The sequence below is a fragment of the Macaca mulatta genome, chromosome 10 (genome assembly GCF_049350105.2).
Source record: "Macaca mulatta isolate MMU2019108-1 chromosome 10, T2T-MMU8v2.0, whole genome shotgun sequence".
Lineage (NCBI taxonomy): Eukaryota > Metazoa > Chordata > Mammalia > Primates > Cercopithecidae > Macaca > Macaca mulatta.
The window spans coordinates 23658354-23685822 of NC_133415.1; the positions used below are offsets into that span (position 1 = coordinate 23658354).

At 40.7% G+C, this 27469-nt stretch overlaps 1 protein-coding gene and 1 long non-coding RNA gene across 4 annotated transcripts in view; one reads left to right on the forward strand and one right to left on the reverse strand.

Annotated features, from left to right (window-relative positions):
- The window catches only part of PITPNB (phosphatidylinositol transfer protein beta), a 67659-nt gene that overhangs the window by 8994 nt on the left and 31196 nt on the right, over window positions 1-27469 (forward strand). For all 3 annotated transcript variants that reach the window (XM_077948702.1, XM_015149974.3, NM_001266329.1), the window contains 4 exon segments: window positions 12483-12574; window positions 13244-13251; window positions 13749-13823; window positions 15786-15869. In XM_077948702.1, the coding sequence (XP_077804828.1) occupies window positions 12483-12574; window positions 13244-13251; window positions 13749-13823; window positions 15786-15869 (259 nt within the window).
- LOC144331862 (uncharacterized) lies at window positions 3730-6721 on the reverse strand. The gene is made up of 2 exons (XR_013399428.1): window positions 5536-6721; window positions 3730-4603 (listed from the first exon to the last, which is right to left on the reverse strand). It is a non-coding gene; the product is annotated as an uncharacterized LOC144331862 (long non-coding RNA).

Below are 27469 nucleotides of genomic sequence, written 5' to 3' on the forward strand. Positions count from 1 at the left end.
CTTGGGAGGCTGAGGCGGGTAGATCATGAGGTCAAGAGATCGAGACCACCCTGGCCAACATGGTGAAACCCTGTCTCTACTAAAAATACAGAAATTAGCTGTGGTGGTGCACGCCTGTAGTCCCAGCTACTTGGGAGGCTGAGGCAGGAGAACCGCTTGAACCGGGGTGGTGGAGGTTGCAGTGAGCCGAGATCATGCCACTGCACTCCAGCCTGGTGATAGAGTGAGACTCCGTCTCAAAAAAAAAAAAAGAAAGAAAAGAAATTAGCGGGACATGGTAGTATATGCCTATGGTCCCAGCTACTTGGGATGCTGAGGTGGGAGGATCACTTGGACCCAGGATTTAGAGGTTGCAGTGAGCTATGATCACTGCACTTCAGCCTGGGCAAAAGAACAAGACTCTATCTCAAAAAATAAACTTTTGTGAACATGGTTGTACATGTGTCTGTATGCCTTAGGTTACTGTTCCTAAGATAAATTATAGGAAAAATTAATAAAAGGACTGCTGGGAGAACCTGCACCTTTTAAATTTTGATATTACTGCCAAAATTGCCCTTACAGAGTTTAATAGTATTTTTCCATATTTTTCTTTTTAATTTTTGCTAATTTCATAGACAAAAAATAGTCTCTTGTTAAAATTCGTATTTCTTTATTAGTGAGGTTGAATGTCTTTTTATGTTAATTGACCGTTTGAGTTTCTTGTATGACTTTTGACTCTTCATATCCTTTCTTCATTGTTTTTTTTTCTCTTTGGTTTAGTTTTTTTTGCACATTCCCCTAAGTTTGACAGTCTAATCTGTATCTTTGGCATAAATATTTTAAAACAAAAAGTGCTGGCCAAGTGCAGTGGCTCACACCTATAATTCCAGAACTTTGGGAGGCTGAGGTGGGAGGATTGCTTGAGCTCAGGAGTTTGAGACCAGTCTGGGCAATATAGTGAGACCTCATCTCTACAAAAAGAAAAAACAAGCAAAAAAAAAAAAAAAAAAAAGGTGCTACCAGTATTTAGCTAAGGGCAGAAGACCAGTAATGGCTGCTAAGAGTCCATTTTGTCATTAGTCTCCCTAGTTAATTACAGGTGGGGGATCTTTTCTCTTGCCTCTATTCTCTTCCTATGGAAATGAATCATACTCATGTTTTGTGGAACTCCTTAAAGCTGTAGCTGTCATGATCGGAAGTTTTTTATATTTCCTCAGCTTAACTCGGCTGCTTGGTTTATAGTGACCCATAACCTACTCATCCTTGGTTTATAGTGACACATAATCTTACCACTTTATAGAACCTTACATTTTAGCATTATTTTCTCTTAGAATACAGCATTTCTTTGCTTCTGTTGCAGGTTTCACTTGAGAAATAAGGCAGTAACTCTGATCAATCAATTATCTGTAGAGAAGGTCTTTTCGTGGTTTCTATTAATTTGTTAGTACCCTAAGTATACCTGAAAAATATGTCTACGGAGAGAAGATTTTGGCATTCCAGATGGTATAGTCTATATAGTATTTAAAGTTTTGAATTTGCTTATATATACTCAGCTTTCTTTTTCTAGCATTTTTGCATTTACCTGGTAATTGAATTATACCACCACATACAAACGTTCTCTTAAAGACACTGGACTCTTCCTGGGGGTTCTAAAATAAGCCAAAAAGTTTGATGTATAAAATTTTTTGTTGGCCTCTAATGTCCTGTTTAGATCACTTTCCTGTAAGTAAATAAATTTGAAATAGATTCAAAATGTCCTCTGGTTGAAATCTAAGAGTTGAAATGTTGAGGAAGTGTTTGATACATTCTTGCATGAAAAAGAACAGTTTGAAATAATATGTAATACATGTTACATGGTTTTGGAAAAAAAATCAGAAAAAAAAAAAACCTAAAAGAGGTGCATTAAAAAATTACCCATATCCCACTACCAGGTGATAAATATTCTCTTCTGCATTTTCATTTTTATGAAAAAGAAGAGGAATGTTAAATATGATTTTTGAAACAGTTGATTTAGGTAACACTGCAGCCAAGAATAAGGAGTCTCATAAGTTGAAGAGGGCTAGATAAATATGGTTAGTGCAAGAGATATTCTTATTCTGGAGAGATTATTTGGGGATGAGGTTCAGAATTCCTCTCAGGCTGTTAGTGGGTTAAATAAAAGATTTTGGCTCTCTGGCAGCCAACCTTCCAGCACATTTGGGCTTGTAGAACAACTTCTCCATTCCTAGGAGGAGCGGGGTTCCCTGTGGTTTTACCCTTTCATGCACTCATTTACTACTAATTGCAGTCCTGAGAAATAGACAATATTCATATTGTACCTAAGACACTAAGGCACATATTTACCCAAGGTCACAGGTAATAAGTGACGGAATAGTGACAGAGACCTGGTGCTCTGATTTCAAATCCCACACCCTTTTGTCCCAGGTGCCTAATGAGTACAAGGCACTCCCTTGAGAAGGGAGAGAGGGGATCTGATGGGATGGCGAGGGTTATTTGATTCCCATGGAAGGTTGGCCTTATCACACAAAGATGGCAGCTGTGGGCAGAAGCACAGAGAGGAATGAGTCAGGAAAGGGAAAAAGGCAAGAGGGTGGCAGTAATGGGTCTCAGGCAGCATGGCAAATAATGACTATTCTGACAGTAGTGAGAAACAAAAACCTATCCAATAGATAAACTGGGCAAAACAAGGCCCATTTGCTGTCCTCTGGAGGAAGGAATGGCTATGGGGCAGTCAGATGTCCACACTGACAAATTTGTCTGTCAACATTGAAAGCACATTAGCCACAGGATAAATATGTTATGGAAGGGCAAAGAATCATTTAGTAGTACGTGCTGAGGCCTTCACTGTGCTGCAGGAAAGACCTCCATCCCAGGACAAGCCTGAAGGTGCGGCCCCATCAGACTTACAGTTTTCTTTAGGGCATCAGCTTAGCATGCTGAAGACATACCCACAGTCCCTACTAGTTTTAGAGCTCTCCCTGAGGAAGTTAAATTTGTGTCCAGTAATATGTTTGCTTTTTCAGCATTTACTCCATAAATTATCCTAAGCTGGGTGCACTGTCACTGTATAACATCAATAAAACTACAAACTTGACTAAGGCCACCAAGGCCTTATTTTACTTTTGAGATAGTTGAAATTCTGACATCTGCTTTAGCCAGTATAACTCAAGTCTCTGGATCCCCTGACCTGTGTGCTTTCCTATTTCAGCAAAACGCTTCTTGGTGGCATATACACTTAATCTCAACCAGAAGGTTGAGAAACAGTCTTTGTGATTATTGACAAAATTCAAAAGTTGTTGACTCATTGCACAGGACATTTGAAATGTCTGGTTTCCTTGAATCTCAGGCAATAAATCATCTCATGGGAGAATGAGATTTTGTCCCTATTTTATTTGATAACTTAGAGTGAGTGGTTGCCCATGGTAATTCTGAACAGAAGATCTAGTACTTATGTATTTTTACTGTGTGCTGATCACTGGGTTATTGGAAGTGTTTCAGTTGGGAGTTTATTCATTCCTCACAGCAACTTTTTATGGTGAGGAAACAGGTCCAGAAAGGTTTAACTTACCCCATGTCTCACTGCTATTTGGTAGCAGAGATAGGACTTGAACACAGCCCGACTCCAGAACCTGCCCTCTTAACCACTTTGCTTAGCTAACCACTTTGCTCTACATCTAAGTCCTGTGGAAGAGTTATTTTCCATTTCCTGAAGTTAAATGGGAGTTTACAGAAAAATTCTTCCAAAACCACAGGTTTCACCATCTCTTACTTTCTCTGAAGTCTTTAACGTCTAAAGTCTTCTTCCAAAATAAAGCTAAACTTAACAAGGTATTTGAGATTCCAATTGTATAAGTCCATCCAGAACAAAAACCTTCGGCTCTAAGCAAGCCAGTCTCTTTGTTATCTTCCTAACATAAACTGTTCAACCCACCCTGATTTTTTTCAGCTCCTTATGCTGAGGCCTCTCATAACCTGCTTGGTTTTCTGAGTACACCTCAGAACTATCCTATGCAGAGGCTTTCCATGGCTGATTTTATTCACTTTGATCCCTCTTCCCTAAACCCATCATATTTGTCATTTCTACTCATTTTGATACCTAGTCATATATTTCTATATGTGCATGTTTGTCTTGTTGTATCCCATTTTCCACTAAAGTTTGTTTCTTTAATACTCGCTTAGTAGTAGATGGTAGTGAAAGAGGAAGGAATTTACCAGGCAGAGAATTTTAGAGCATGACAAAGAAATGTGTTGAAACTTTCAGATGGTATTTCAGAGAAAAGCCTGTAGCTTTCCTGAGACCTCCCTGTACGAACACACTGACCAGTCCTTTTTGTTAGTTTATTTGCTCACCCTTCTTGGGGAAAGTCAGCTTTATTCTTTCTTGTTCTGCATAAGTGTTACACTTTCGCCATCTTCAGTCAGTCCTGATTGATGGGGAATTTACAAAGCTTTGCCAACTCCAGAACCACCTTGTTTCCCAAAGGTCAAAACAGAAGAGGTTTTTATTGAAAAATTGTTATTTTAAAATTTCATGTGGTTCCAAGGTAAGAGTTCATTTTTGTAAGCAAAAGGAGTCATTTGCCAGGAACTTAAATTATGTTTAAAAATGAGAAATTTAAATCACCTGAAAATGAAAGGATTGATTGTATATACTTCTTCACATTCAGAGAGCATCTTGCACATGTAAGAAATTAATAGGCCAGGTGCGGTGGCTCGCCTGAAATCGCAGCACTTTGGGAGGCCAAGGCGGGTGGATCACTTGAGGTCAGGAGTTAGAAACCAGCCTGGCCAACATGGTGAAACCGTGTCTCTACTAAAAATACAAAAAATTTAGCCGAGTGTGGTGGCAGGCACCTGTAATCCCAGCTACTTGGCAGGCTGAGGCAGGAGAATTGCTTGAACCTGGGAGGCGGAGGTTGCAGGGAGCCAAGATCATGATTGCGCTCCAGCCTGGGCGACAAGAGTGAGACTCCGTCTCAAATAAAAAAAAAAGAAAAAGAAAAATTAATAAATGCCAGCCAAATATAATTTGTTCTTGAGTCAAGATTTAGCCATGATAGACACATGTTATTTGTCATTATATGTAGTTTAGTCCTAAATTTTTCACAGTTTCAAAGTTTTCCAAATCAAGTGATCCTATTTCAGAAAAATATCAGTGTTTTCTGAAATGTATTGTTTCCTCTTGATGGTGTATCTCATTTTTCATTTATTATTCCCCTTTTATTGGGTGAAAAAAAACCTGTCTCTGTTTTTTGTTTGTTTTGTTTTGTTTTGTTTCTGAGACAGAATCTCGCTCTGTCGCCCAGGCTGGAGTGCAGTGGCGCGATCTTGGCTCACTGCAAGCTCCGCCTCCCGGGTTCATACCATTCTCCTGCCTCAGCCTCCCGAGTAGCTGGAACTACAGGCGCCCACCACCACGCCTGGCTAATTTTTTTTGTAGTTTTAGTAGAGACGGGGTTTCACTGTGTTAGCCGGGATGGTCTCGATCTCCTGATCTCATGATCTGCCCACCTCGGCCTCCCAAAGTGCTGGGATTACAGGCTTGAGCCACCGCACCCGGCCCTCTCTTTGTTTTTTATAATTCTCTAGGACTTTAGAGTCTCCTTCTCCCAGAAGTTAGCCAGTTTGTGTCTGGTTATTTTATTCCCTTCCCACAAACTGGGGTTTTAAATCATTTCTGTAATTTCCTTCCTGATGTATCTTCTTTGTATCCTTATGTATCTCCATCACTACTATTTAGAATCAATCTCTCTAAAAGAGAGAAGTTACCCTTCTCTCTTTTAGACTTGTCTCCAGGCTGATATTTTGCCATCCGTTCTTTTTCTGGCTTTAAAATTAATTGAGATATAATGTATATGCCATAAAATTCGTTCTTTTAAAATGCATACTTTGGTAGTTTTTGGTATATTCACAGAGTTGGGCAACTGCCATTGTTACTTAATTTCAGAACATTTTCAACAATCCAGAAAGAAATCTCGTATTCATTAGCAATCACTGACTGTTACCCCCTCCTCCTAGCGCCTGGCAACCACTGATCTACTGTCTGTGTAGATGTACTGTGGATATTTTGTGTAAATGGAATCATGTAATATGTGGCCTTTCGTGATTGACTTCTTTCACTTAGTGTGTTTTCAAGGCTTGTCTGTGTTAAAGCATGTATCAGTACTACTTTGATTGCTGAGTAGTATTACATTGTGTAGACCTGCCACATTTTGTTTATCCGTTCATCAGTTGTTGAACATTTGGGTTGTTTGCACTTTTGGCTGTTATGAGTAATGCTGCTGTTAACATTTGTGTATACTTTTTTGTGTGTGTGTGAACATGTTTTCAGTTCTCTTGGAGATATATATTGCTGTGAGTGAAATTGGCTGGGTCATATGATCACTCTATATTTAACCTTTTGAGGAACTGTCAAGCTGCTTCCCAAAACAACTGCACCACTTTGTAATGTTACCAGCAGTGTATGAAGATTCCAGTTCCTCCACATCCTCATTATCTTTTTTATTACAACCATTCTAGTGTGTGTGAAGTGGTATCTCATTGTGGTTTCAATTTACATTTTCCTGGTGATTAATGATGTTAACATCTTTTCAAGTGCTTTTTGGTCATTTGTATATCTTCTTTGTTTGAAGAATTATCTGTTCAAATCTCGGACCCCCACTTTCTTTTTAGTATTTTTTGTTTGTTTGTTTTTTGGAGACCAGGGTCTCACTGTCGTCTAGGCTGGACTGCAGTTGCTTGATGATAGCTCACTGTAGCCTTGAACTGGGCTCAAGCAATCCCGCCACCTCAGCCTCTCAAGCAGCTGGGACCATAGGTGTGCACCACTGTGCTCTGCTAATTTTTTTTTTTTTTTGTAGAGATGGGGGTCTCCCTGTGCTGCCCAGGCTGGTCTCCAACTCCTGGTGCTTAAGCTATCCTCCTTGGTCTTGGCCTTGGCTGCCCATTCTGTTTTTTTTTTTTTTTTTTTTGAGACAGAATTTCACTCTTGTTGCCCAAGCTAGAGTGCAGTGGCGCGATCTTAGCTCACCGCAACCTCCGCCTCCCGGGTCCAAGAGCTTCTCCTGCCTCAGCCTCCCGAGTAGCTGGGATTACAGGCATGCGCTACCACGCCTGGCTAATTTTGTGTTCTTAGTAGAGATGGGATTTCTCCATGTTGGTCAGGCTGGTCTCAAACTCCCTACCTCAGGTGATCCACCTGCCTCGGCCTCCCAAAGTGCTGGGATTACAGGCCTGAGCTACCGCGCCCGGCCTCTGGCTGCCCATTCTCAAATTGAGTTTTCTTTGTTAAGTTATGTTATTTTTATATTCTGGGTACTAGTTCCTTATCATAGAGGTGATTTGCAGATTTTTCCCCCATTCTGTGAGTTATCTTTTCACTTTCCTGATAGTGTCTTTTGAAACTTAAAAAGTTTTTAATTTTGGTGTATACCTGTAGTCCCAGTTACCTAAGAGGCTGAGGTGGGAGGATTGCTTGAGGCCAGGATTTCAAGACCAGCCTGGACAATATAGCAAAACATATTGCGACCCGGTCTCTATGAAAAAATTTAAAAATCAGTCCGGTCACAGTACTGCATACCTCTTTGTCGTAGCTACTCAGGAGACCGAGGTGGGAGAATCACTTGAGCCTAGAAGTTGGAGGTGGCAGTGATTTATGATTACACTGCTGTTCTCCAGCCTAGTGACAGAGCAAGACCCTTTCTCTTAAAAAAAAAAAAAAGAAAAAAAGTTTATGATTTTGATGAAGTCCAATTTATTTTTTCTTTTTGTAGTTTATGCTTTTGATGTCATCAAAGAAATCATTGCCCAATCCAAGATCATAAAGATTTGCATCTATGTTTTCTTATAATAATTTTATAGTTTTAGTTTTAATTTAAGTCTTTATCCATTTTGAGTTAATTTTTGCAACCATCCATTCTTGCCCACTCCAATTAATTTTTCACACAAAGCCAGAATGGTCATACAACTCAAATCAGGTTGTGCCATTCCCCCTTTTAAAGCTTTCGGTGGCTTCCCATCATACACAGAGTAAAATCTAAACTCTGTGACCTGTAAGGTGAGGGCCATGTGGTCTTTCTGCCCTTTCTCCATGTTTGGTCACTGCAGTCTAGCCATGCTGGAGGCCTAAGAGTGGCTCAAGCAGGTTAAGTCTTTTGCTGTCTTAGGACCTGTGGTCATGCTGTTCCCTTTGCTTGCTGTTCTGTTCCCTGTCTCCGTACCCTTGGATCATTGTTGTAATATTATTTCCTCAGAGAGGCCTTCCCGACTACCCTTGCTCCACTTACTCATTGCCCAGTGCCCTATTCTTTAATTTCACTGCACTGCTTAAGTAATTCTCTTTGTGTTGTGTTGTTTACTAATCTGTTTTCTGCCTCCATCCCTGGAAATAAGTTCTGAGTAGGAATTATTCCTGTGTTCTCACCATTATTTACACAGCCCCTGGCCTGGGATGGTGGACACAGTAAATATTTGAGTGGATGAATGAATGAGGTACCCAGTATTTTATTTAAACGTGTGTGTGTGTGTGTGTGTGTGTGTGTGTGTGTGTGTATTTGTTTATTATTATTATTTTTAAGATACAGTCTCACTGTGTCCCCAGGCTGAAGTACAGTGGTGTAATCTTGGCTCACTGCAATGTCCACCTCCCTGAGTCAAGCGATTCTCCTGCCTCAGCCTCCCAAGTGGCTGGGATTATAGGCACCCACCACCATGCCCAGCTAATTTTTGTGTTTTTAGTAGAGTCAGGGTTTCATCATGTTGGCCAGGCTGGTCTCGAACTCCCAACCTCAGGTGATCCTCCCACCTTGACCTCCCAAGGTGCTTGGATTACAGGCGTGAGCCACTGCACCTGGCCCTTTCTTTTCTTTTTTTGCCTTCTTAGCTGAGCTTTTCCTGACTAGTGAAGAGAAGGCATCCCAGTGTATTTGAGGGATATTTCAGTTGATCATAAAATGAAAGATTAATTGGTCTATTTATGGTAAATTAATCTGGTCTTCAAATTCTTCCCTAAATTTTTCTGTGTTTTGATGTTCATCTGCAGTGGGAAGGAGAAGGGTGCGAATAGTTGTCTTGCTTGTGTGATTTACAGATAGACATAAGAATTTCCAGAGAAAAGTACAGTTAGAAATGATTTGCCATGGTATTATCTATCTCAGGAATAGGATTAAAAAAGGAATGTGCCTAGATCAGGTGTTCAGTGTACCTTATGGTCATGTTTTACCCTGAAGTTAAATAGTCTTAATATTCAGAGTGGGAGAAAGGGTATGTATTCCTAAAGAGTCTTCATGATCCTGGGCATTGTGCTATTGGTAACTCTACACTCTTAAGCAGCTGAAATCTAGCCATGTTTACCTTGAGGTAAGTGAGCACTGTTCTGAGTATTAGTTTATCATGAGGGAGCACCATTTTGTGAATAGTTTGGGAGGACAAGAGAAGGATTGTCCTTTTTGCGTGTTTATTTTTGAAGGCCCACCTCCCATTTTATTAATTCAGTTAATAATTGTTCGTTTTCTGAGGCTCTGTAAGCTTCCAAAACAGGAATCTGCAGCATTTTACTAAAGTGCCTTACTATTGTTAATTCAGTTAGTAATTGTTCTTTTCTGAGGCTCTCTAAGCTTCCAAATCAGGAATCTGCTGCATTTTACTAAAGTGCCTTACTAAGTAATAACTGGTGGGAAAATGATGTATATGTTCTCAGTTATATATACCTGGCACACTTGAACTACCATGTTAGGAATATATTAAGGTTGCCATTAATGGAAATTTCTAACCTTTGAAGTAGAATTGAAATTTAATTTTATTTACTCCATATATACATTTTCCTCAAGTTTAGTCAGTCACTTAGATTCATTGAGGAGAGATGTATTTGATAATGTTCTCACGTTAAACATGAAAAAAAGTGAGTAAATTTGAAATAAATCTAGCTTATAGGTTTGGACTTTATTGACTCAGTCAAAACATAAAATGAATTGTTGGAATTCTCATGGTGGGAAAAGTATCTTGGAAATAAGATAGTAGGCATTTGGGAGCGAGATAAAGAAATATTAAAATTTTCATGTAGATTTGGCTCATGTTGGCCTTTACTGATAAATGCCAATTTCCTTCTATTTGAGTCAGCACATTTTAGAACATTTTACGAATATTAAAGTTCTTCACATATCAGGCACTATAGGAATAGATGGATAGTTAAAATATGTGTCTGAGTTAATACAGAATTGTTTCTCCTGCCTTTTCGTTTTTTTCTTTTTCTTTTTTTTTTTTTTTTAAAGACAGAGTCTTGCTGTGTCACCCAGGCTGGAGTGAAATGGCACTGTCTCAGCTCACTGCACCCTCCACATCCCAGGTTCAAGCAATTCAGCCTTAGGGTCCCGAGTAGCTGGGTTTACAGACACCTACCACCACACCTGGCTAATTTTTTGTGTTTTTAGTAGAGACAGAGTTTCGCCATGTTGGCCAGGCTGGTCTTGAACTCCTGACCTCAGGTGATCCACCCACCTCTGCCTCCCAAAGTGCTTGGATTACAGGTGTGAACCGCCACACCCGGCCTCTCCTGCTTTCTCTAAGTTGACCAACTAACCATTGATAGATCTGTTTGTCATACTCTCAGATGAATAGGTAGTCTTGTAGCTTGGCTTTAAAAAATTATCCTCATGTGTTCCATTGTACCCTGATTAGACCTCACCCACACTTGAAGGGATTTTGGTTCTAGTTCTTTAGCAATGTGATACATTTTTTGGACAACTAGATACTCTTTGACTTTTAAAGTGACATTATTTTCGGTTGTCCTGGCTTGGTGTTTCTGAAGTTTGAATGAATCGTTCCACCATTTGAAAAGAAGTAAGTGATCAGGCCGGCCGCAGTGTCTCACGCCTGTAATCCCAGCACTTTGGGAGGCCGAGGCGGGTGGATCGCGAGGTCAGGAGATCGAGACCATTCTGGCTAACACAGTGAAACCCCCATCTCTACTAAAAATACAAAAAAATTAGCTGGGCATGGTGGCGGACGCCTGTAGTCCCAGCTACTCAGGAGGCTGAGGCAGGAGAATGGCGTGAACCTGGGAGGTGGAGCTTGCAGTGAGCCAATATCATGCCACTCCCACCTGGGTATGAAGACATTAAGGAGGATTTAAATGAAGAAAGGCATATGAAAGTACCCAGCTCCATGTCAGCTTATAATTAAAAAGCAGTAACTACCATTTTTTGAGCTCATTGTACTGTGCAATGTGCTAAACGCATTCGAGTATTTGATTTAATTCTCTCAATAACCCTGCAGAGCAGGTAATATGCATTCCATTCAACACATGAGGAATTTCAGAGAAGCCAAGTAGTAGGCCTGAGGTTACACAGCTTCTAAATGGTAATGTTGGGATTTATATTCGATCTGTGTGAAAAGTCTGTGCAAGCAAAACTACTCTTTACAGTAGGCTCCAGTCACTAAATCAGTCACTTCATTTGCATTTATTTGAAGACTAGTAAGACTGATTTTCCCATTTGTTTGTTAACGAGTAACATTTTATATTTGTAATGGGCCTGTGGATGACTTTTGCCCCTTTATATGTTGGGATTGTTTCTGATTGTCATATGCTTGCACAAGCTTCTCATATATTAATCATGTATTGAACCTTTCTCTTCCTCTGAACATACTTGAGGCAGCAAGTGACATTCATCTCCCATACCTACAAAATTTTATACTTGGATATGCTTTCATTTCTCATTTTCTACATGGGTCCTTTACATTGTTATTTTTCTTCAGATCTGTTCTGTAAAATGTATTGAGACTTTTATTCAGAGATATCTCCTTATTCTGGGGCTTTTTGCATTAAGAAACAGTATAATATCATCTAACTCTAAGAACTACGTTGTATTAATGTGCAGGATGAATAGCTGTTAACTCTTAGGTTTCACATTGGGGTAGTAGATCAGAAGTCCTTAAGAAATAATTGCTTCTATTTAAAACACACACACACACTCACACACACAAACCCTTTTATACACTTAACTTGGTTTTTTTTTTTTTCTTGTGAGACAAGGTCTTGCTCTGTTGCCCAGGCTAGAGTGCAGTGGTGTGATCTCAGCTTCCTGCAACCTCTATCCCACAGGTTCAGGTGATCCTCCCACCTCAGCCTTCTGAATAGTTGGGGCTACAGGCATGTGCCACCATGCCTGGTTAATTTTGTATTTTTTTGTAGAGACAGGATTTCACCATGTTGCCCAGGCTAGTTTCAAACTCCTGGGCTCAAGTGATCCTCTTGCCTCAGCCTCTCAAAATGCTAGGATTACAGGCATGAGCCACCGTACCCAGCTAAATATTCTTAATCATTTTTATTTAAAATGTAAACAATTATGTGTTCCTTTCTAGTGGATTACTTTAGGATTGAAATAAACTAGTTCATCAAACTTAGAACATGGTCACCTTTGATTGCCGTACTCTTTCAAGCAGTTTCATAGATACCAAGAAAGAATTGATGGTGCTGTTAAATATATCCAGTATCTCTCTTCTCCCAGCAAAGTTCCTGCATTCGTGAGGATGATTGCTCCCGAAGGCTCCTTGGTGTTTCACGAGAAAGCCTGGAATGCGTACCCCTACTGTAGAACAAGTAAGCCTGGCCCCCAGCAGCCATTGCACCCCTCCACCCTGAGAATGAGAGGGATTCCCAGTACCAATGTCTTTGAGAAGGATTACACTGAGCAAGGTCTTTCTTGGGTTCTTGGATAGTCACTGCTAGAATGATGGCAGAGGAAGAACTGCATTGGGTTCCTCCTCCCAGAACTTTGTGACAGGCATAAGTCCATTCCCACATGGCAGCCACTTTGGGGTCCTAGCCGACTATGCTGGCTCCAGGGGTAAGCCAAAAGAAAGGTCGTTTACACTCACAAGGGTGTTTTGGTGCGTTTCAACAGTATTTTACTTACATTGCTACATAGTAGAGGAGGAATAGGACAGACTTCTGAAACAGCATCCTATCATTTGCTAAATTGACCTTATAAATAATGTTTTGCTTTTGTGACATTATTCTTTTTAGCATTATTTTGAAAATTAGATGATTTTTCATATTTTATTTGTACTCCATAGTCTAAATTAATGTGCTGTGTAGTGTCACTTGTGTAGAAACTCTGTTTTGCAGACATAAGTTACTAAATAAATGTTCTGTGTTTTTAGGTAGTTTAGTCTTTGTGACATTAAGTTTTGGGACAGATTGTTTTGACTCCAATTAATATTCTGAAATTTTTCTCCTTTCATTACCTACCTCTCCATTATGCCTCAGTTGTAACGGTGAGTAAAACTATTTTTGTGTCTCAAAATATCTTTAAACTTTGTTTTACACAGTAATTATTTTCAACCATTCTTTGCTAACTGCCCCTCACTGCATGGTTCCCTCCTGTGTCCCGCCAACCAGCCCCCACACTCTACCACATGTTCCCAGTGTTCATGGGCCCTTTCCACCCTTGTCTCAAAATCTCCCTATTGATTTTATTTTGCTTTTGTTACTCCCTTCAAACACGGTATTTGTTTATCAGACCTCGCAGCTTCTTTATTAGCCCAGTATGCTGCGTGGCAAGTCGAATTGTTTGAATTATTTAAAAGCATGCAGCATTTGGTTTGCCTGACAAGTCTATAAAAATGGGTAGCTAATGATTCTTTGTCACTTGAGGATCAGTCTCCTTGTAGAGTCAGAGCATGCATGCTTATACTGGGAAAAGCTCCCTCAGACGTGGGCACCAAGGAACAGGTAGAAGATTACTATCATTTTCGTGTTGTGTTTTCTGCAGAATGAATATATGAAAGATGATTTCTTCATTAAAATCGAAACATGGCACAAACCAGACTTGGGAACATTAGAAAATGTAAGTTTCAACTCTGCACTTTTAGTACGGAAGCCCCTGGAAACGAGAATACTGTATGTAGTTCACTTGTCATCACCAAAGTAATGTCACCTGTGTTGGACTAGTATCTGACCACACCAAGCTGTGTCAAATTGAGATGAGGCAGGCAAGCAGCCAGAAACCAAATGGGCTTTCCCTATCAGTCCCCTTGCCTTGACACTTTGTTGCTGTTTTGATCAGCAACTCTTATCTGAGGCAAGGAGAGCTTGGGTAAACAAAATTCAAAGATAACCCCCAGCCCAATTTTAGCCATTAGTTTTGCTAATTAGATTGCTTTTATCTCTGAGTGTTTGCCAGAGCTGCTCTGCATAGCAGAATTGATTGCTTTAATTTTTACCTCCTGTCTGCTTTGCTAGGGTATGGGCTGATGTCAGAGAAATGGCCGAAAGGCAGGAGGGATAAAGTACTTGAATAACTTAAAAAAATGTTGAAAAGCTCTTGACTTATATAAGTTGGTGCACATTTATCTCTTTAAGATTCAAGAATATCTTTGAGTTAGGACTTTAAAAAAATGTAATCATTAACTTTTAGTAAGGTTTGTCATGGAGCTTGGGAAGGCCTGTTGTATAGGTTGATGCCCTTGGTCTAGGGGTTCTCAAAAGTGTGGTCTTTGGATGGGCCAGCAGCAGCACAGTATCTGAGAACTTGTTTGAAATGCAAATACTCTGACCTCACCCAAGAATCTGTAGGGTTGGGACTCAAACCAGAATCTGTAGGGTTGGGACTCACCAGTTTCTGTTTTCTGGTGCACATGCATTCCAGGAGAGTAGGTTAATGATTATGGCAAATTCTGTTTTTTACTGTTCTATTGCTGTGCTCTTATGTTATTGATGCCAATTAGCCAATTAATAGAACTTTTAATTTTAATATGTAGTATTTGACTTGAGTTTTCTTTCAAGTGATCATTTGACATTTTATGTTGTTTTTCTCTTTTTTATTTTTTTATTTTTTTTTATTTTTGAGACAGAGTCTCACTTTGTTGCCCAGGCTGGGGTGCAATCACGCGCTGTCTGCTCAGTGCAACCTCTGCCTCCTGGGTTCAAGTAATTCTCCTGCCTCAGCCTCCCAAGTAGCTGGGACTGCAGGCATGCACCACCATGCCTGGCTAACTTTTGTATTTTCAGTAGAGATTCACCATTCAGTAGAGTTTCACCATGTCGGCCAAGCTAGTCTTGAACTCCTGACCTCAGGTGATCCACCTGCCTCAGCCTCCCAAAGTGCTGGGATTACAGGTGTGAGCCACTGCACCCAGGCTTTTTGTTGTTTTTTATAGTAATCTCCTATAATTTATAATCTAGATGAGATGATTTGGTGTGCATTAATCTATATGATTTAATCTGCTATTTTCAGCTTTTAAATGGGCATGTCTTTGGCAGTTATCAAACAATTCCTAATTAGTTCATAGATGGCATTTCAGAAATAAATGATGGATCAACATGCAATAGAGAGGAGTTGGCATCATACTGAAACTGAATAGCTTTAGGATAATCAAATTTTGGAGAGATTTTAGACCATACAGTGCATCATTTGAATTCTACTTGTAATGTCACCTTATGTTTGTATAGAACTTTGTTGGTTACAAAAGTTACAAGTACTTTGTTGTGTATCATTTGGGTTAAACATAGGTCTGGTATATTTTGTTAAATAAATCATCTGTGAGGACTATCAGAAAATAATATTGACAGGTTTCTATTCATTTGGCAGCATCCTTATTCTCTCCTTCCTTATTATTTGGGGTTATAAGTGGTAATAAAAGATTTCTAGATCCTGCAAAATATCAGACAGCTAATATAATGAAATAATAATTTGGGTCTTTTAATTCCCTGTAATGTACCCTGAGTGACTCAAGATAAAGATTATATATGTAAACATAATAGAATAATCTACACTTTGTTTTATTTCTTTTCTCTTTGTCATTGGTAGGTACATGGTTTAGATCCAAACACATGGAAAACTGTTGAAATTGTCCATATAGATATTGCAGATAGAAGTCAAGTTGAACCAGCAGTAAGTATTACTCAATGACATTTAACCTGTTCCCTTTTACAGTTAAAAATTATTTTCTACTATCACATTTAGGATTAAGTTAAAATTATTTCCTTTCTTTCTTGTATGGCCTACATTTCTATGCCGAAATGAGCTTGGAGTGTAGTCTAGTAGGTCTTTGCAGCAAAGAGACCAGAGTAAGAGAGAAGGTGATTTGTTTTCTGTGTGGATTTTGCCTTTGTACAGGTGATCCCTTTAGGAAGTCCCAATATACCTGGGAAATGTAGGTTGTTTTCATTGAAAAACAAAACACATTGTTTACAAAATAATTCTCCCTCAAGCTTCTTTAAATAATATAGGTCCCTTTTACTTTTCAAATGTGATTAAGAAAGCAAAAATTTAATTTGCATGCAAGTATTTAGTAACTCAGCCACAGTTGTTATTTGTAGAAAATAGTTTGTGTAGAGTATCTTTTTTAAAATTTTCTTTTAGATTCCAGAGGTAGGTGTAGAGTATTTTAATTTAATAGTTGTTTAGCTTTCTATTTTGAATCCTATTAAGATGTAAATATTTCTACTCCTGGCTTTTGACTTAACAAAAAAATTTCTTTTTCACAAAGACACTTATTCCTCATGCCAGATTAAGACTCTTGTGTTAGGCTGGACACAGTGGCTTCCACTTGTAATCCCAGCACTTTGGAAGGCCAAAGGGGGAGGATTGCTTGAGCACAGGAGCTTGAGACCAGCCTGGACAACATAGTGAGATCCTGTCTCTAAAAAGAAAAAAACAATTAGCTGGGCATGATGGCATGTACCTGTAATTCCAGCTACATGGGGAGGCTTAGATGGGAGGATTGCTTGAGTCCAGAAATTTGAGGCTGCAGTGAGCGGTGATCGTACCACTGCACCCCAGCCAGGGTGACAGAGTGAGATCCTGTCTCAGAGGGGGGGAAAAAAAAAGGCCAGGTGCGGTGGCTCACGCCTGTAATCCCAGCACTTTGGGAGGCCGAGGCAGGCAGATCACGAGGTCAGGAGATCGAGACCATCCTGGCTAACACAGTGAAACCCCTTCTCTACTAAAAATACAAAAAATAAGCCAGGCATGGTGGCGGGCGCCTGTAGTCCCAGCTACTCCGGAGGCTGAGGCAGGAGAATGGCGTGAACCTGGGAGGCAGAGCTTGCAGTGAGCCGAGATCGCTCCACTGTACTCCAGCCTGGGCAACAGAGTGAGACTCTGTCTCAAAAAAAAAAAAAAAGACCCCTGTCTTATCTTGCCAAAGTTTGTGGATATTTATTGTGGTTCTTTTTTTATAAGTGCTGATTTGGTTTTACACAGCACATGTAAATACAAGCACTGGTCCTCTTCCTCTAATCTAGAGAACTAAAGCTTTGGAATAAGAGTGGCACCCTTTGTTTTGTCATGGTAAAGCACAGTGTGTTCAGCAGGTATCCCCTTCCATTTCTGTTTTTGGTGCTTATTCCCTGAACTTGAGCAGTGTTGTAAGCTAAACAGAAATAAGTCAAACACTAAATGTCTGGTTTTGCTGTTGAAATTTGAAGGTAAACTTGCCTAAACAAAGGTCCCTGACCTTTTCTCAGAAGTCGCTGGGGTTGAGACTGCCAGCAGTGACCCAGTACCAGGCTGGGCCAACTCTGCTAGGGCCCCCTTCCTGCTTAGAAGTGTGAGCACTAATAAGGGACTTTTGTTCTAGAAGTTCTTAAATTTTAGTTTTGCTGTGATTTGAAGTTGTTTCAATTTTAGGGATCTTTTCACCTTTGACATTGTTAGAGAGTTTTTTAATCTGTAGAAATGAAATGATATCTGTTATGCCCTTTTATTTCTCTTGGTATTGTTTACAGCTAAGATTTACTATATGTGAAAGAATGATGGGAAGAGAAGTAATTGGCAGTAATGAGTGAGTCAGTTAATGACTAGGTCAGGACAGCTTACAAGCCTGGAGCTGCCCATCACTAAAATACCAAGCAGCAGTATGCCACACCAGGATCGGGTGCCCTGGGGAAGGCATTCCCATTATGTTGTTGGTGTTTGAAAATGCTATAATGACCAAACAAAATGGCTGGACTGACTCAGACTTATGGTCCATAGGTTTGCAGTCTATGTTGTTCACCAGCAGAGTACAAGATACCTTTGGTTTTGCTGGAGGCATAAAAATTCTTTGTTCCTGTCCTCAGGCGAAAATGGGCAGTGTTTACAGGCATGAATGCTGGTGGAAAGAGCAGTGTAAGGGCAGATTGCACAAGAACCCTGGAGGCGCTGGTTCCCATCCCCTCCACCTCAGCACAGACTTCAGAGAGGAGAGGAGGCACTGGATGCATGACAGCAGCACTTGAGATAGGTGCTCCAGGTGGAAGGCACCGCACATGCAAAGGCTGAGTAGGTAGTTCTATGTGTGAAAATGGTGATGTTTGGGGTGGATAGCTAGTGAAAAAGACTGGATTGAGCCCAAGTGAGGAGGATCTGTGTTGCGAGGCATGGAGCTTTGACTAAGAACATACATTCTGAAACTAGGTGGGCTTCAGATTTCCATTCTGAGACTCTGCCACCTGCTGGCTATTTAATCTTGGACAGGTTGGTTAGCCTCTCTTTTCCTGTATTATCTGGTGTAAAATGAGAGTAATTATCTTATAGGATTAAATATGATCACTTAGAGTATATTAGTCTGTTTTCACACTGCTGTACAGATACTACCCAGGGCTGGGTAATTTATAATGGAAAGAGGTTTAATTCACTCACAGTTCTGCATGACTGGGAAGGCCTTGGGAAACTTACAATCATGGTGGAAGGGGAATCAGGCACGTTTTACATGGCGGCAGGAGAGAGAGGAGGAGGAAGGAGGAACTCCTAAACAGATCTTGTGAGAACTCACTCACTGTCACCAGAACAGAATGGGAGAAACTGCCCCCGATGATCCAATCACCTCCCTTCCTTGACACATGGGGATTACAGGTCCCTCCATTGACATGTGGTAATTACAATTTGAGATGATATTTGGGTGGTAACACAGAGCCAAATCATATCATAGAGCCAGTGCGTAGTTCAGTAAATGCTAGCCGTAATTGTCATTATTAGCTGCAGTTGTACAAGAGTTCTGAGAGTCTGTGTTCACACCAAGCATTGTTTGGGGACTAACCACAACCTGCATATATGTGGTTTTTTGATGTTCATAGCTCCTATTTCCCATTATGTTTTAGAGATTAGTAAGATATAAATTTATTTTAAAGTTTATTGAATTTGCAGGAACTATTTTTTATTGGGATAAAATACACATAACGTAAAATTTACCCTTTTAACCATTTTTAAACGTGCAGTTCAGTGGCATTTAGTACATTAACAATGTCCTGCAACCATTACCACTGTCTAGCTGCAAAATGTTTTCATCACCCCAGAAGGACACCCTGTACTCATGAACAGTCATTCCCTGATTCTCCTTCCCCCAACCTTTGGCAACTGCTAACCTGTTTTCTGTCTCTTGGGATTTGCCTATTCTGGATATTTCATATAAATAGAATCATGCAACGCATGGCCTCCGGTGGCTGGCTTCTTTCTTGTGCTTTGCATTTATTTACAAGATTCATCTTTATAATATGTGTCAGTACTTCATTCCTTTCTGTGGCTAAATAATATTCCAGTGTATGGATAGACCACATTTTGTTCATGCATTCATCTGGGTTTTTTTTGTTATTGTTGTTTTGAGACGGAGTCTTGCTCTGTCGCCCAGGCTGGAGTGCAGTGGCACGATCTTGTCTCACTGCGTGCTCCGCCTCCGGGGTTCATGCCATTCTCCTGCCTCATCCTCCTGAGTAGCTGGGACTACAGGCGCCCGCCACCAAGCCCAGATAACTTTTTGTATTTTTAGTAGAGATGGAGTTTCACCATGTTAGCCAGGATGGTCTCGATCTCTGACCTTGTGATCCTCCTGCCTCGGCCTCCCAAAGTGCTGGGATTACAGGCGTGAGCCACTGCGCCCGGCCTCATGCATTCATCTGTTGATGGACATTTGGGTTTTTTCTACCTCTTGGCTGTTGTGACTAGTGCTACTGTAAACCTTTGTGTCACAGGAGCTTTTTGTCTAATGTGCTCTCTTAGTTGGGGATAATTAAAGAACTGATATGTAAGGATTATCAGACCTTTTGATGTGGGAAAAAAAATAATTCCAGTATGCACATTTCTCTGTTAAAAAGAAAGGGAAAGGAGCTTTTTGGTGCAAAGGTGCCCTTGACAGTTTTTAAGCATAGAGCAGAGCATTGAGCTTCCAGGGTTGGGGTGGGGTGGGGGGTGGGGCGGTGTTGAAGGCCAGTATGGGTGGTGGCAGGAGAGCTAGGACCAGAACCCCATTTCAGGGAGGAGGTGATTGTGAAATCTAGTGGTGCAGGGACCCTGGGTCTGCTCTTTTCTTCTGCACATCCTTGTCTGTCCACTTTCCCAGGCATTGACAGCTGCCCCTACACTCTTATCCCTTTAAGTTCCATTCCATTGTTTTGGCCTTGACTAGTTAGAGTTTTAGGGTTAGCTTTTATCCCAAACACCTGGACCACCTGGAGGTCATTACTTCTTACCAGATCCAATTTGGTTTTCTGTTGAGTTAATTTGTTCATATCATTCTGCCCTGTTAGGTAATTTTGTCACTTGAATATTCTAGTCTACAGTGTAGAGAAAAGGCAGAACACATTTACAGTTCTAAAATGGTAATGTTGTCATAGCAATCAATAGTACTGAATGCCTGTGCTGTGTGTACCAGTTCTGTGCATACAGCACTGTGGTAACTGTTGAGGATTTGTATAGCACCCACAAGAGACTTACAGTCTTAGCAAGAAAAGCCCAGTACAATAAAGTAGTTAACAAGTGGCAGAGGCTTATAGCATGGTCTAAAGTGCTATAGGATTTCAGAAAGAGAACAGACGATCTGTAAGAACGCAAAGCTGAAAAGGCTGAAGGGAAGACTCCTGACATGAGGATGTGTAGAGTTTTGATGAGTGGAACAATCATTACACTTTTTCCTCTTACACTCGTTGCTCTGACACATTATACGTTTATTTCATTTTTCTCTCTCCCTTCCAAGTAGAAATTAAACCTCAGAGTGAAGAGTCTTTGTAACCTTAGCCCATGTCTCCCCAGATCCTATAACGCTGTCTGAAATATAGTAGGTACTCAGTGAATTCCTGTTAATAAATGAATTCATAGGCAAGCAGAATAGAAATGAAGGTGCAGGTGCACCATCTGACATTGAATTGGAGTAGTTTTTCGAGCTGAAGGGAACCTTAGCTACGTAGGCCTCCTTGCATTTAGACTGTGCTTCACATAATCCTAAGGGTTTCTTGCCCCCCTCCTCCCTCAGGTTATCAGGATGGAGCAACTAGAATAAGGGGTTGAGTTCCTTTGTGTTCTCCTCTGCCAGCGCAGTTGTGCTTGCTTGTCATTAGTCTTGACTGTAAGATTTACTTTGAACACAGTTCTGCAGCTACTTAAAGTTTGATTTCAGGGCTAACCTCCTGAAGCCCAGATAAGCTAGTAATTCTCATGATCACTTAGCTAATGCCAAAAGTGGAAATCCCGATTCTCAGATCAGCTGACTGATTCTTCCCTAGCTCAGGCCTTGCCGGGGCAGTCACTCTTCGAGCTGCCACTTGAGCATTCTCTTCCTCTCCTCACACTGCTCTGCCACGGACCATACCCTGTGCTTTCCTGTTCCAATGCACTGCTTGTTCTCGTCTCCTTTCTGGGACTCCTTTCTCTCTGTCCAACGTTGACGTGTCCTTCAGGATGTAGGTAGGTCAGAGCTTGCCTGCTCCAGGGAGATTTCTCTCAAGTTGGAATCAGTCTTCCTGTCTGCTGAATTTCAGAAGCTTTTGCTCATTTCATTGGTGTGTTTTGTTCTCTTTGTTTAGCAACCTGTTCTCTTTTTACAGAGTAGGCCCTTCATAAATATCGGTCAGATGAACCTGATGAGCTTGAGAATAATGAGGAAACTAAACACTATGAGCCAAGAGTTTGTACTGGAATACAAAATCAATTTGATGTCCTTTTGATAACATCTGGGTTGGCAAGGGATGAGGAAGCAGGCACTCCCATACATTGCCTGTGGGAATATAAATTGGTAGAACTGGTACTAGCCTAGCAGAATTACAAGTGCATGTAGCCTGTTGACCCAGCGAAATTCTGCTTCTGGGAATTGACTCTACCCTCTGTAAAGTGACAGGTGTATAAACCTAAGATCAGAAGTCTAAGTGTTGCTTTATCAATCGGGAACTGATTAAGAACATTATGGCACACTCATATGATGGAGTTCAGTGCAATCATTAAAAGGGAGTGAACCCTATTTGCACTGATGGAGAATCCTTTTCAAGACAACCTGGAGAGAGAAAGACGAAGAAGTATGTATAATATGCTTCCATTTGTTATATTAAAAAGGAGAAAAATATGTTTGCTTAGTTATGTATGGATTATCAAGAAGAATGCATAAGATGCTGTTAATAGTGATTTCCCTTAGGAAAGGAATGGGATGGAAGAGTTGAGGTCTGACAGAGATGTGTGCAGTGGATCAGGGGATAAACTCCTCTCACCAACTGTATGTTTTTTGTTGCTGCATAACAGATCACTACATATTTAGTGGCCGGATAATGTGACCTGATTAGTTTGATTAATAAGGGAATGGCCTACCATTACCTTTGCCACAGTCTGTGACTTAGAAGCAAGTTAGAGGTTCTGCTTGCACTTAATGGGAGGGTGACTTATGGCGGGGAGGGGTTCACTTTAGAATGCATCTGCCATACCAGCAGTCAATGTTTAGTGCCTAAAACTTGCTCCTTAAGGATTGGAGTGACACTAGAATTGAGAACTTAGTAACTGTGAATAGGCCAGCAAGTGGGTGTGGGATTGGGTGGGGGTGGAGCTGCACCCCATGGATTGGGTTGCCTGTTAGACCTAGGGAGGTGAGGTGGGTGGGGATATTGGGGCAGAATCTCCTAGATTTGCTGAGTGTGCCTTGTTCCAGGGATCAGAGGACAGCTTGTGGAGGCTCAGGTTGTGGGGAATGGTTAATGGCCAGATCCAGATCCTACCCCTTCAGTCAGCCCCAGCTCTTATCCTGCACCTCAGCTGGGAGCCTGACTCTCTTGCTTTGTAAACAGGGAATGATCCCCTTTCACGAGACCACCATCATGTCTGGGCCTATGGTAGGAGACTGTGGCTAGAACCTGCGTTTTTCTCAACACTATTTTTATGACCCAAGGGCAGCACCTTCTGAATGGGAGATCATGTGACTACTGGGAATGCATGTTCCTCCAGTGCACCTGTGTTTAGTGGTAACACCTCACATGCAGAATCTGGTTACCTATGCAGTTGTGAATATCCAGAAGTTAAGTGAATCACTGTCTATAGTCTTACCCAATTTAAAAGTTCATGATTTGACCTTTTCTCCCTTAAGTGAATGTGTTGGTGGTGATTTGGAAAAAGAAAATTAGGAAGACCTTCTGAAAGTATAGTCATCCTCAAAGTTTGTACTGTGGCACCTTGACTCCTGGAGGTTTTTGTCTTAGTCTGATTTAATCAGTGATTTTTCATTCTGTACTTAATGACCTCTGGTTTTTCTTGAGTGAGCTAATTTAGAAAAAAAACCAAGTTAAATGGTTGAGTTTCTTTCATATTACTTGCTTTTAAAAAGAAAGAAAACAGCAGCATTATTAAATTTGAGTGAATCAGTAGGCAAGTCCTCAGAGTCAGGACAAACATTAAATAGTTTCATGTTTTCATCTTGGAGCACAGCTGTTTGGTTTCCTTGCTGTGTTGTAGAAACCAAGAATTTGAAACTCCACCTGGTGGGGGCTTTCTGTCACTGCAGGTGAATTTAATACAAATGCAGCCCCAAATATTTTAATTCAGAGTGATTGTTGATTTCTCTTAAGATTTAACTTTCTCAGCTAGATTGTCAGGTGACTTGTATACCGCTCTTATAGATTTGCTGTCTTTGGTAATGTTTATGAACTATACTTCCCCATGCAGAGAAGAGATGTGATTTGACTCGTGGCGTAACTGAATACTTGGGTGGATGCTTTGACATGTTTACATAATTGGAGGGTGACATTGTCACAGTAACTCTAGGAACAAGGATTTGTTTTAAAAATCCGTCAGTGTGACCCAGGGTCACAGAGTCGTTTGCTACAGAAATCATATGTATTTAAATGTATGGGCCATTAGGCTTTTTGTTGATGACTTGTGGGAAGTCTGTATATGACTATTGCTTTAGCCACTGTTCTGTGTAATTTTCTAGAAGCTTCATCACTTCCTGATGAAACAAGCCAAGTAGTCTGGAATTTCTGCATAATATCCTCACTTAATATCTTTTTTCCTTTAGAATGTATCTACCTACCGTAGGAAACGGATTTCCTGTTTCAAGAGAAAGTGGCATTGTAGCGAAGTGTTATTAAGGTGTTATATCCTTTAAGAAGGAAGAGTCCTTCTGCCTGTCATCCCAGCGGTCACAGAGTACACCATGCTCCAGCAGGACACACCTCACACTCTCTCCATCCTCAGACCCACTTGTTTTAAACCCAGGCATCACTTCTAAAAGTCTTCCTCAATAAGCTAGATGCCTTTTGGTGGTCAGGATTGTACTATACTCATCATTTCTGTGTCCAGGACCTAGCAAGATGCAGGATGCATGGCGTGGAGTAAGCTCTTCCATAAAGGTTTGGTAGATCAGATGTTTTTTCTCTCTAGTATTAAAAAAAAAAAGAAGAAAAGGCTTTTTGGAGGAGTTGAAGTTTTTATTGTTCAAATAGTAAATGAAAAAATAAAATGCTACTTTAATTCTTTCTTTAGTAATTCTAGATAAGATATATATTATGTGCCTTAAATTCTAAAAATTTTGGCCAGACACAGTGGCTCACGCCTGCAATTCCAGCATTTTGAGAGGCTGAGGCAGGAGGATTGCTTGAGTTCAGGAGTTCGAGGCTGCAGTGAGCTATGATCATGCCACTGTACTCCAGCCTGGGCGACAGACTGTCTCAAGAAAATAAAATTTCTGAATATTGTTTCTAAATGAGCAAATACCATTTTGGTCAGATTGAAAAGTGTTTTGGTTAGATCAAATTGTAGTAAGAGCCAGGAGTATCCAGCATAAAACACCGCAGTGTAAGTTTTAAAGTTTTTTAATTTCTAAAGTTGTCTCTGATACACAACCACTGTAAAAAGCTTAGGATTCCTTAAATGTCCTGATGAAATGCACATGCATATCTTCAGCACATTTCCAGAATATACACAAATGAGTCAGTTGACATCTGCTTCTGCTTTTTTTTTAAAGGTATAAATTTGAATCTGGCTCTTTTTAATCATCTCCAGCACTTTGTCTAAGTAGCTTTCCATGATTTGTATACAAAAGTCACTTCCCGGGAGAGGAAGACTCTTTAAAGTGTAAGCCGAAGTATACACATGATTAACATCAGAGAGACCTTCGTTTTTGGAAGTAATTTGAAAGAAAATGAGCATGGTTTAGGAAAAAAAAGAAATTGGAACCACATTTTTAGATATTTATGTGTAACAAGAAAGGATTGTATCAGCCTTCCTCTATAGTACATACTATGTGACTTTGTTTGTATAATTTTCAAGGTACTTTTTAAGTAGAAACAGTGTTTAATTCAAAATTTTAAGGCTTACATACCTAAAAGTGATGCATCTTAACATCTGAGTGTTTTTTTACGTGTTAAAAATGAGGAAATATTAATGATATAAAAGCATTAAATTGTTTGGGAGTTGTAGTTTAAAAATCTGGATCTATTTAATATTAAAATGAAGCAAATTTAAAAGAGAGAATGAAATTTTTCCCCTCATCTTTCAGCATGTTTGAGAGTAATGCTTCAATTCATGGTGAAATTTTTCCTAAATGAGATGGTTCAAGATCAAGCATTAGCATTGTGTGACCACAGTGCCCTGACCATAGCATTTCAGCATCGATGTTCCTGAAAGGAAGAGACACAAGCTAGAAACTCGTGTGCCATATTGGTTTTGGGTCACAGAATGTGCAGCGTATGCTCTGATTGATAGGGAACTTCCCTGCAGTGTAGGAGGGGCCCCTGTTCTGTGGGCTACACAGTAAGTTTGTTGTGTTCTTAAGATAAAGCTCAGATTTCATTCATATCATGTCCATCTTTTTGTCCTTTTTAACTTCACCCTAATTGTTACTCTCATGTGCCTCTTCCTTACCTGCCCATGAATATAATTTCCACTGTCATATTTACCCAAAATCTCCATCCTTTTTTCTGGTACCTTTCCTTATTTGCAAATGTCCCCCCCGGGGGTAATGGGGACACAATTATGGGCTTCAAGGGTGCTACATCCCTTCTGCAGCCCTCCTGCCTGCCCCAGGCAGCCAGCCTTCCCTCCCTACACTGTGGTCCTTGGATTGTTGCTGCTGTTGAGACTCTGGACCAGTCTGCAACATCTCTTTCCAGCAGAAACACTTCGTGCAAGCAGCTTTTTCAGCACCAGCTTCTGTGGCAAAGCTGTGGGTCCACTCACTAGTCACATTTTTTTCCTTAATACCCCAGAGGACGCAGGCACTCCCAAGTGGGAGGATGAGGCTGCTGATAATCAGCTCAGCCTCCTTTGCAACACCTCTGCTGAGTCCAGCTCACTCACACCTCCCCTGTCCTGTCCCCAGTTTGGTCTCCTTTGGAGACCACGGTCATTAGGCAGGTCTGTACGTGCATGAGTCGGAGTTGTGGGCTGGGTCTGTCCACTAGTCCAGTTCTCTGAAGATTGCATGGAAGTTAAGAGGTGGTTCTTTTTAGAGCCCCTGAGGATCGCTGGGGAGCATTTTTGGCTAACTTCAGAGCTTGCCTGTCAAAGCCTTTATTAGGACTCAAGCCAAAACCCTGAGTCCCTTTGCATTCAAGTGTGGTCTGCCCACAGGCAGCTTATTAGAAATGCAAATTTGTTGCCCCCTCCCTGTTTAGAATCTTTGGAGTAGAGCTCAGGGCTTTTCTGGCCCTCCAGGCAATTCCTGCGCATGCCCACCTTTGAGAAGCTGCATTCTAGTATACATTATTAATGGTGAAGATTGTAGCGCAGGCACTCTTCTAGGATTTTGGAAGCAGAAGGAATCTCAGTTGGAGGCCATGCATGGTCCAACAGTGTTCCCCTCAGCCTTTATTTATACTGTTAAAGAATTTGTAGCCCAGGGAACTGCTGTAACTCTTCAGCCATGTAAGCAGTGGAAGGGGAGCCAGGACTCTAATGCAGAGCTGCTGATTTTATTTTTGTCATTCTAGAACAACTTTTTGCTATATGATGTTTCTTCCTTTGCAATATGTTAAGAGCATTCTTAATTTACTTGAAGGAAATAGGCAGCACCTGTTCTTCCATCTGTCTTCTCTAGTCCCCTGAAACCTCAGTTTTTATCAGTAGTCTTGGTCACCTCCTCCCACGACTGCTGACCTCTGATGTATTTTGAAGTTCGCATATGTGCAATAGAGTAAAAGGATTGGACACCCAAAGATGTGTTTTGGTGTGGGTACTTACAGGGAACACCACTCATACGTTTTCTCATTTGTTCATTTAATAAACATTTATTGAAACTTACTATTTGTTCCGTGTTGCTATGGTAA